The following is a 10,703-nucleotide window of genomic DNA, read 5'->3' as shown; positions in this document are numbered from 1 at the left end:
AAAGGGGCAAAAAAGGGGAGGGGAAAGAGGAAAAAAAATGGAAAAGAGGCAAAAAGGGAGGGAAAAGAAGGAAAAAAGGGGGTAAGGAGAGGAAACATAAAGAGGGTTGATAAAACCAAGGGGGACAATAAAAGAGGGGGGAAGATCAAGGGGGCCGGAGCCCCCCGAGCCGCCCCCGACCCCTCCCCGCAGCCTTTGTGCGCAGGGACGCGCTGCCCCTGGGCACCTTCTCCAAGTACACCTGGCACATCACCAACGTCCTGCAGGTGAAGCAGATCTTCGACACGCCCGAGGTAAGGCCGGGATCCCCCTCCCCGGACCCCCCAAAAGCCCCGCCGGGCCGGCCCTGAGCGCTCCCCGCCCCGCAGGTGCCGCTGGAGATCACCCGGAGCTTCGTGCAGAACCGGGATGGCTCCTACGAGCCCTTCCGCAGCCCCCGCGTGGAGGTGGAGAGCCTGCCCGAGGGGCTGGGCCCCCACGAGAAACAGCCCCCGCTGCGGCCCCTGGAGCTGCAGACCTTCCTCAAAGTCGGTGAGGCTCGGAGGGGGCACGGGGGGAGCCCCAAACAGCGCCCAGAAAGGGCGGGGTGGGACCCCAAAACAGCCCCAAGGAGGGGCACGCGGGGACCCCAAAACAGCGCCTAGGAGGGGTAGGGTGAGACCCCAAAACAGCCCCAAGGAGGGGCAGGGTGGGACCCCAAAACAGCGCCTAGGAGGGGTAGGGTGAGACCCCAAAACAGCGCCCAGAAAGGGCGGGGTGAGACCCCAAAACAGCGCCCAGAAAGGGCGGGGTGGGACCCCAAAACAGCGCCCAGAAAGGGCGGGGTGGGACCCCAAAAACAGCCTGGGAAGGAGGGGCAGGGTGAGACCCCAAAACAGCGCCTAGGAGGGGTAGGGTGAGACCCCAAAACAGCGCCCAGAAAGGGCAGGGTGGGACCCCAAAACAGAGCCTAGAAAGGATGGGGTGGGACCCCAAAACAGCCCCAAGGAGGGGCATGGGGGGACCCCAAAACAGCGCCCAGAAAGGGCGGGGTGGGACCCCAAAACAGCCCCAAGGAGGGGCAGGGTGGGACCCCAAAACAGCCCCAGAAAGGGCAGGGTGGGACCCCAAAACAGCCCCCAGGAAGGGCAGGGTGGGACCCCAAAACAGCCCCAAGGAAGGGCAGGGTGGGACCCCAAAACAGAGCCTAGAAAGGGCGGGGAGGGACCCCAAAACAGCCCCAAGGAGGGGCAGGGTGGGACCCCAAAACAGCCCCCAGGAAGGGCAGGGTGGGACCCCAAAACAGCCCCAGGAAGGGCAGGGTGGGACCCCAAAATGCCCTCTGGGAAGGCAGGGTGAGACCCCAAAACCCATCTGGAAGGGTTAGGGGGGACCCCAAAACAGCTTCCAGGAGGTCCCAACTCTCCACAGGATTGGGGGGACACAAACGCCCCTGGGGGGTGCAAGGGAGGGGATGGGGGGTTCAAGGTTGGGGGGTTCAAAGGAAGGGAAAGGGGGGGGTTCAAGGTTTGGGGGGCTTCAAGGGATGAGGAAAGGGGGGTTCAGAGTTGGTGGCTCCAAGGTGTGGGGGTTCAAGGGATGGGGGAAAGGGGGGTTCAAGGTTTGGGGGGGCTTCAAGGTTTGGGGAAAGGGGGGTTCAAGGTTTGGGGTGTTCAAGGGATGGGGAAAGGGGGGTCCATAGGGTTGGGAGGGACACAACCCTGGGGTTCAAGGGAAAGGAAAAGGGGGGGTCCATAGGGTTGGGGGGCTTCAAGGAACAGGAAAAGGGGGGGTCCATAGGGTTGGGGGGCTTCAAGGAACAGGAAAAGGGGGGGTTCCATAGGGTTGGGGGCTTCAAGGAACAGGAAAAGGGGGGGTTCCATAGGGTTGGGGGCTTCAAGGAACGGGAAAAGGGGGGTTCCATAGGGTTGGGGGGCTTCAAGGAAGGGAAAAGGGGGGGGGGTTCCATAGGGTTGGGAGGGACACAACCCTGGGGGTTCAGTGGATGGGAAAAGGGGGGGTTCCATAGGGTTGGGGGGCTTCAAGGAAAAGGAAAAGGGGGGTCCATAGGGTTGGGGGGCTTCAAGGAACAGGAAAAGGGGGGTCCATAGGGTTGGGAGGGGCACAAACCTGGGAGTTCAGTGGATGGGAAAAGGGGGGGTCCATAGGGTTGGGGGCTTCAAGGAAGGAAGGAAAGGGGGGGGTCCCAGAGGTGGGGTGCTTCAAGGGATGGGAAAAGGGGGGGGTTAATCGGGTTGGGGGGCTTCAAGGAAGGGAAAATGGGGGTTCCATAAGGTTGGGGGGCTTCAAGGAAGAAAAGAAGGGGGGTTCCATAGGGTTGGGAGGGGCACAACCCTGGGGGTTCAGTGGATGGGAAAAGGGGGGGGTGTCCATAGGGTTGGGGGCTTCAAGGAACAGGAAAAGGGGGGTTCCATAGGGTTGGGGGGCTTCAAGGAAGGGAAGAGGGGGGGTCCATAGGGTTGGGAGGGGCACAACCCTGGAGGTTCAGTGGATGGGAAGAGGGGGGGTTCCATAGGGTTGGGGGGCTTCAAGGAACAGGAAAAGGGGGGGTTCCATAGGGTTGGGGGGCTTCAAGGAAGAAAATAAGGGGTGTCCATAGGGTTGGGAGGGGCACAAACCTGGGAGTTCAGTGGATGGGAAAAGGGGGGGGTCCATAGGGTTGGGGGCTTCAAGGAAGGGAAGAGGGGGGGGTCCATAGGGCGGGGGGTCTCGAGGGAGGGCAGGAGGGGGTCCCCGAGGCAGCCACGCCGCCGTGCCCCCCCAGGACACACGTCCCCCACGCAGAAGGAGCCCACGCCCTTCACCATCGAGTGGATCCCCGACATCCTGCCCCGCTCCCGCCTGGGCGAGCTGCGCCTCAAGTTCCAGTACGGGCACCACGGGGGACCCCGGCAGCCCCCCGGCCGCGGGACCCCCCCCGCCGAGCCCCCCGCGCTGCCCCTGCCCCCCCTGGGCGCCATCGCCTTCCCCTGAGCCCCCCGCGAGTGGGGGCGCGCCCGGGAGCACCCCCGGAATAAAGCGGCACCACCCCGAAGTGCGCCGAGCGTCTGGGGGGGCACCGGCATGGGGGGGAAAGGGGGGACCCCAAAAGTTGGGGGGAAACCCGGGAGCACCTCCAGAATGGGAGGAAAAGGGGGGGACCTCAAAAGTGGAGGGGGGAAACCCGGGGAGCACCCCCAGAATGGGAGGGGAAAGGTGGGGGGGAACCTGGGGGACCCCAAAATTGGGAGGGGAAAACCTGGGAGACCCCGAAGAGGGGGGAAACCTGGGAAACACCCCCAGAATGGAGGGGAAAGGGGGGGGAACCTGGGGGACCCCCAAAATAGGGGAGAAAGGGGGAGACACCCCCAGCCCTTCCCAGACCCCCCAGCAAAGACCCCCGGCACCCCCAGTTGCATTCCGTGGCTCCCAGTAGCCATCCAGCAGCTCCCAGTTGCTCCCAGTAAGCGCTCACGAGGCACCCAGTTGCCTTCAAGAGCCCCCAGGACCCTTGGAGCTCCCAGTATCCCCAGTGTTCCCAGTATCCCCAGTGTTCCCAGTATCCCCAATGTTCCCAGTATCCTCCCAGTATCCTCCCAGTATCCCCAGTGTTCCCAGTATCCCCAGTGTTCCCAGTATCCCCAGTCCCCCCAGTATCCCCAGTGTTCCCAGTATCCCCACTTCCCTCCCCACAATGCTCCCAGTATTCTCAGTAGTACTCCCAGTATCCCCAATGTTCCCAGTATCCTCCCAGTATCCCCAGTGTTCCCAGTATCCCCAGTCCCCCCAGTATCCCCAGTGTTCCCAGTATCCCCACTTCCCTCCCCACAATGCTCCCAGTATTCTCAGTAGTACTCCCAGTATCCCCAATGTTCCCAGTATCCTCCCAGTATCCCCAGTGTTCCCAGTATCCCCAGTCCCCCCAGTATCCCCAGTGTTCCCAGTATCCCCAGTCCCCCCAGTATACCCAGTGTTCCCAGGATCCTCCCAGTATCCTCCCAGTATCCTCCCAGTATCCCCAGTGTTCCCAGTATCCCCAGTCCCCCCCAGTATCCCCAGTGTTCCCAGTATCCCCACTTCCCTCCCCGCAATGCTCCCAGTATTCTCAGTAGTACTCCCAGTATCCCCAATGTTCCCAGTATCCTCCCAGTATCCTCCCAGTATCCTCCCAGTATCCCCAGTGTTCCCAGTATCCCCAGTCCCCCCAGTATCCCCAGTGTTCCCAGTATCCCCACTTCCCTCCCCGCAATGCTCCCAGTATTCTCAGTAGTACTCCCAGTATCCCCAATGTTCCCAGTATCCTCCCAGTATCCCCAGTGTTCCCAGTATCCCCAGTGTTCCCAGTATCCCCAGTCCCCCCAGTATCCCCAGTGTTCCCAGTATCCCCACTTCCCTCCCCGCAATGCTCCCAGTATTCTCAGTAGTACTCCCAGTATCCCCAATGTTCCCAGTATCCTCCCAGTATCCCCAGTGCCCCCCAGTATACTCCCAGTCCCCCAGTATCCCCAGACCCCCAATATCCCCACTGCCCCCCAGTCCCCCCCCCCCAGTATCCCCAGTGCTTCCAGTCCCCCAGTATCCCCAGTGTTCCCAGTTCCCCCAGTCCCCCCAGTATCCCCAGTCCCCCCAGTATCCCCCCAGTCCCCCCAATCTCCCCAGTGCTTCCAGTCCCCCCAGTATACCCCCAGTCCCCCCCAGTCTCCCCAATCTCTCCAGTGCTCCCAGTCCCCTCAGTGCTCCCAGTCCCCCCAGTGTCTCCCCAGTGCTCCCAGTATCCCCCCAGTCTCCCCAGTGCCCCCAGTATCCCCCCAGTATCCCCCCAGTATCCCCCCATTCCCCCCAGTATCCCCCCAGTATCCCCCCAGTCTCCCCAGTATCCCCCCAGTATCCCCCCAGTATCCCCCCAGTATCCCCCCATTCCCCCCAGTATCCCCCCAGTATCCCCCCAGTCTCCCCAGTATCCCCCCATTCCCCCCAGTATCCCCCCAGTCCCCCCAGTATCTCCCCAGTGCCCCCAGTCCCCCCAGTGCCCCCAGTATCCCCCCAGTATCCCCCCATTCCCCCCAGTCTCCCCAGTATCCCCCAGTCCCCCAGTCCCCCCAGTATCTCCCCAGTGCCCCCAGTCCCCCCAGTGCCCCCAGTATCCCCCCAGTATCCCCCCATTCCCCCCCAGTCTCCCCAGTATCCCCCCAGTATCCCCCCAGTCTCCCCAGTATCCCCCCAGTCTCCCCCCATTCCCCCCAGTATCCCCCCAGTATCCCCCCAGTCCCCCCAGTATCCCCCCAGTCCCCCCAGTATCCCCCCAGTCTCCCCAGTATCCCCCCAGTCTCCCCAGTCCCCCCAGTCTCCCCAGTCTCCCCAGTCCCCCCAGTCTCCCCAGTCCCCCCAGTCTCCCCAGTCTCCCCAGTATCCCCCAAGTCCCCCCAGTATCTCCCCAGTCTCCCCAGTCTCCCCAGTCTCCCCAGTATCCCCCCCAGTCTCCCCCAGTATCCCCCCAGTCTCCCCAGTCCCCCCAGTCTCCCCAGTCTCCCCAGTATCCCCCCATTCCCCCCATTCCCCCCAGTATCTCCCCAGTCCCCCCCAGTATCCCCCCATTCCCCCCAGTATCTCCCCAGTATCTCCCCAGTCTCCCCAGTATCTCCCCAGTCCCCCCAGTATCCCCCCAGTATCTCCCCAGTATCCCCCCAGTCTCCCCAGTGCCCCCAGTCCCCCCAGTCCCCCCAGTCTCCCCAGTATCCCCCCAGTATCTCCCCAGTATCCCCCCAGTCTCCCCAGTGCCCCCAGTCCCCCCAGTCCCCCCAGTCTCCCCAGTATCCCCCCAGTATCCCCCCCAGTCTCCCCAGTATCCCCCCAGTCTCCCCAGTGCCCCCATTCCCCCCAGTATCTCCCCATTCCCCCCAGTATCCCCCCAGTCTCCCCAGTGCCCCCATTCCCCCTAGTATCCCCCCAGTCTCCCCAGTATCCCCCCAGTCTCCCCAGTATCTCCCCAGTGCTCCCAGTCCCCCCAGTATCCCCCCATTCCCCCCAGTCTCCCCAGTATCTCCCTAGTATCTCCCCAGTATCCCCCCAGTCTCCCCATTCCCCCCATTCCCCCCAGTATCTCCCCAGTATCCCCCCAGTCTCCCCATTCCCCCCAGTCTCCCCAGTATCCCCCCAGTATCCCCCCAGTATCTCCCCAGTATCCCCCCAGTGCCCCGCTGACCTCCCGCCGCCAGGGGGCGCTGCTGCCGCGCCCACAGCCAAGATGGCGGCGGCCGCGCGCGCCCTGCGGGTGAGGGGAGAGCGGGAATGGGGGAAATACCGGGAATGGGGGAAATACCGGGAATGGGGGAAAAAACACCGGGAATGGGGGAAAAAACACCGGGAATGGGGGAAAAACACCGGGAATGGGGAAAATACCGGGAGTGGGGAAATACCGGGAATGGGGGAAAAACACCGGGAATGGGGGAAATACACCGGGAATGGGGGAAACACCGGGGGACACTGAGTGTGGGGGACACCGGGAATAGGGGACACCGGGGATGGGGGTGGCAGGGGACACCGGGAATGGGGACACCGGGGATGGGGGTGACAGGGGACACCGGGGATGGGGGTGACAGGGGACACTGGGGATGGGGGTGGCAGGGGACACCGGGGATGGGGGTGGCAGGGGACACCGGGGATGGGGACACCGGGGATGGGGGTGACAGGGGACACCGGGGATGGGGACACCGGGGATGGGGGTGGCAGGGGACACCGGGTCTGGGGACACTGGGGATGGGGGTGACAGGGGACACCGGGTCTGGGGACACCGGGGATGGGGGTGACAGGGGACACCGGGGATGGGGACACCGGGGATGGGGGTGGCAGGGGACACCGGGTTTGGGGACGCCGGGGATGTGGCTCGCTGAGCGTGGGGGGCTCTGGGGAAGAGGGACAGGGGCTGTGGTGACACTGGCGACAGGGTCACCAGCTGTGGGGCCACACCAGCGCTGTCCCCACTCCGGGGACACCGGGACTGCTCCGTGGGGCTCTTGGGACCGGGATGTCCCCTGCCCGGCTGTCCCCCGGCCCTGGGGACCGGGATGTCCCCTGCCCGGCTGTCCCCGGCCCTGGGGACCGGGATGTCCCCTGCCCGGCTGTCCCCAGCCCTGTCCCCTGTGCAGGTCCTTCCCCGTGCCCTCCATGTCCCCGGCGCCACCCGGCAGCTCCACACCAGCCCCGTGTGCCTCAAGGTGAGTCCTCGGGGACCCCGTGTCCCTGTCCCCGTGTCCCTGTCCCCGTGTCCCCGTCCCCCGTGTCCCTTGTCCCCATGTTCCCTGTCTCCATGTCCCCGTCCCCCTGTCTCTGTGTCCCTGTCCCCATGTCCCCTGTCCCCATGTCCCTGTCCCCATGTCCCCATCCCCATGTCCCGTGTCCCCATGTTCCCATGTCCCTGTCCCCGCGTCCCCTGTCCCTCTGTCTCTGTCCCCGTGTCCCTGTCCCCCTGACCTTGCTGCCCCCTGTCCCCAGTGTCCCCTGTCCCTGCTGTCCCCAAACCCCACTGTCCCCATGTTCCCTATCCCATGTCCCTTGTCCCCATATCCCCTGACCCCGCTGTCCCCATGTCCCCTATCCCCTGTCCCCGTGTCCCCTGTCCGTGGTCTCCCCCATGGTGTCCTCTGACCGCTGTCCCTGCTGTCTGTGGTGTCCCCTGTCCCCACTGTCCCCTGTCCCTGCTGTCCCCCAGGGTGTCCCCTGACCCCTGTCCCTGCTGTCTGTGGTGTCCCCTGTCCCCACTGTCCCTGCTGTTCCCCACCGTGACCCCTGACCCGCTGTCCCCTGTCCCTGGTGTCCCCCAGGGTGTCCCCTGACCCCTGTCCCCGCTGTCCCCTGTCCCTGGTATCCCCCAGGGTGTCCCCTGACCCCTGTCCCCGCTGTCCCCTGTCCCCGCAGGCGCGGGCGGCGCGGGTGCGCACGGGCAAGGGGGACAAGCTGGTGACGTACGAGCAGGCGCACGCGCCCCAGCACATCGGGCACCGCAAGGGCTGGCTGTCCCTGCACACCGGTGCGTGCCACGGGGACACGGGGGACAGACACGGGCACAGATGGGCATGGGGGACACGGGGGCAGGGGGGACATGGGCACAGCGGGGGACACAGGGACAGATGGGTATTGGGGGGACAGAGGGGACAGATGGGCATGGGGGGACAGAGGGGGCACGGGGGGGACATGGGCACAGATGGGCATGGGGGACAGAGGGGACACGGGGCACGGGGGGACATGGGCACAGATGGGCATGGGGGACAGAGGGGACACGGGCACAGGGGGGACAGGGGAGACAGAGGGGACAAGGGGGACAGGGGGGCACTGGGATGGGGGACAAGGGGCCGATGGGCATGGGGGGACAGGTGGTGCCACCAGTGCCACCACCACCCTGTCCCCTCAGGGAGCCTGCGTGGCGAGGTGGGCAGTCACTGGTGCCACCAGTGCCACCTGTGTGTCCCCTCAGGGAACCTGGGTGGCGAGGCAGGAATGGCACAGTGGGGGTGACACCAGTGCCACCTGTGCCACCTGTGTGTCCCCTCAGGGAACCTGGGTGGCGAGGCAGGAATGGCACAGTGGGGGTGACACCAGTGCCACCAGTGCCACCTGTGTGTCCCCTCAGGGAACCTGTGAGGCGAGGCAGGAATGGCACAGTGGGGGTGACCCAGTGCCACCTGTGTGTCCCCTCAGGGAACCTGTGAGGCGAGGTGGGCAGTCACTGCTGCCACCAATGCCACCTGTGTGTCCCCCTCAGGGAACCTGTGAGGCGAGGAGGGCAGGGCACAACAGGCAGTGACCCAGTGCCACCAATGCCACCTGTGCCACCTGTGTGTCCCCTCAGGGAACCTGCGAGGCGAGGCAGGAATGGCACAGTGGGGGTGACCCAGTGCCACCTGTGTGTCCCCTCAGGGAACCTGCGAGGCGAGGCGGGCGCGGCGCAGCGGGCGCTCGAGGACGCGTTCCTGCGGCGGTTCCTGGCCGGGACCTTCCCGGGGCTCCTGGCCGATGAGGTGGTGCTGAAGCGCCGCGGGAACCTGCTGCTGATCTGTGCCCTGCTGGGCCGGGCACTGCCACCCCACAAGCTCTACTTCCTGCTGGGCTACACCGAGACCCTGCTGGGCAACTTCTACAAGTGCCCCGTGCGCCTGGAGCTGCAGACCGTGCCCTCGCCGCGTGCCCTACAAGTGCCTCTAGGGCCGGGAATAAACCTGTAACTGGCCCTAAAGGAGAGTCCTATAAACAGCCCTATAGGAATGTCCTATAAATGTCCCTATAGGAGTGTCCTGTAAATGTCCCTAAAGGAACACTCTGGGATATCCCCCCTGTGCCCTACAAGTACCTCTAGGGCCGGGAATAAACCTGTAAATGGTCCTATAGGAATGTCCTATAAATGTCCCTAAAGGAACCCTCTGGGATATCCCCCCTGTGCCCTACAAGTGCCTCTAGGGCCGGGAATAAACCTGTAACCGGCCCTAGAGGAGTGTCCTATAAACGGCCCTAAAGGAATGTCCTATAAATGTCCCTAAAGGAATGCTCTGGGGTGTCCCCCCTGTGCCCTACAAGTGTCTCTAGGGCCGTGAATAAACCTGTAAATGTCCCTGTAGGAATGTCCTATAAACGGCCCTAAATGAGTGTCCTATAAATGTCCCTAAAGGAACGCTCTGGGATGTCCCCCACTGTGCCCTACAAGTGCCTCTAGGGCTGGGAATAAACCAATAAATGGCCCTATAAGAATGTCCTAGAAATGTCCCTAAAGGAATGTCCTATAAACAGCCCTATAGGAATGTCCTATAAATGTCCCTAAAGGAACGCTCTGGGGTGTTCCCCCTGTGCCCTACAAGTGCCTGTAGGGCTGGGAATAAACCCATAAATGTCCCTAAAGGAATGCCCTATAAACAGCCCTAAAGTCCTTGTGCCCCACATGGCCTTGTGTCCTCAACACTCGTGTGCCCCACATGGTGTCCCCACAGTGTCCCTGTGCCCCAAATCCTGTCCCCACATGTCCCTGTGCCCCACGTGTCCCTGTGCCCCAAATCCTGTCCCCACAGTGTCCCTGTGCCCCAAATCCTGTCCCCACACTGTCCCATGTCCCCACACTGTCCCTGTGCCCCAAATCCTGTCCCCACAGTGTCCCTGTTCCCCAAATCCTGTCCCCACACTGTCCCGTGTCCCCACAGTGTCCCTGTTCCCCAAATCCTGTCCCCACAGTGTCCCTGTTCCCCAAATCCTGTCCCCACACTGTCCCGTGTCCCCACAGTGTCCCTGTTCCCCAAATCCTGTCCCCACACTGTCCCTGTTCCCCAAATCCTGTCCCCACAGTGTCCCTGTTCCCCAAATCCTGTCCCCACACTGTCCCTGTTCCCCAAATCCTGTCCCCACATGTCCCTGTGCCCCACGTGTCCCTGTTCCCCAAATCCTGTCCCCACACTGTCCCTGTTCCCCAAATCCTGTCCCCACAGTGTCCCTGTTCCCCAAATCCTGTCCCCACACTGTCCCTGTTCCCCAAATCCTGTCCCCACACTGTCCCGTGTCCCCACAGTGTCCCTGTGCCCCACATGTCCCTGTGCCCACAGTGTCCCTGTTCCCCAAATCCTGTCCCCACAGTGCCCCTGTGTCCCACACGCTGTCCCATGTCCCCAACCCCTGTGACATTTGGGACCCGAGGCGCAGCACCCCCGCCCCCCAATCCATCCCAGTCTGACCAGTCCAGGATGTGACAA

General features: G+C 63.7%; 1 protein-coding gene across 1 annotated transcript in view; it reads left to right on the top strand.

Moving 5' to 3' along the window:
- Positions 1–9,221, top strand: part of LOC137466486 (uncharacterized) — a 9,436-nt gene extending 215 nt beyond the window's left edge. The window contains exons 2-7 of the mRNA XM_068178215.1: positions 135–293; positions 369–531; positions 2,785–2,867; positions 7,125–7,193; positions 7,894–8,005; positions 8,893–9,221. Of these exons, the coding sequence (XP_068034316.1) occupies positions 135–293; positions 369–531; positions 2,785–2,867; positions 7,125–7,193; positions 7,894–8,005; positions 8,893–9,197 (891 nt within the window). The 3' untranslated portion in view covers positions 9,198–9,221. The remainder of the gene's footprint in view (positions 1–134; positions 294–368; positions 532–2,784; positions 2,868–7,124; positions 7,194–7,893; positions 8,006–8,892) is intronic.
- Positions 9,222–10,703: the final 1,482 nt, after the last annotated feature.

Source organism: Anomalospiza imberbis, unplaced genomic scaffold (genome assembly GCF_031753505.1).
Source record: "Anomalospiza imberbis isolate Cuckoo-Finch-1a 21T00152 unplaced genomic scaffold, ASM3175350v1 scaffold_227, whole genome shotgun sequence".
NCBI lineage: Eukaryota > Metazoa > Chordata > Aves > Passeriformes > Viduidae > Anomalospiza > Anomalospiza imberbis.
The sequence above is the reverse complement of the archived record's forward strand: the minus strand, read 5'-3'. Positions and strand labels throughout refer to the sequence as shown.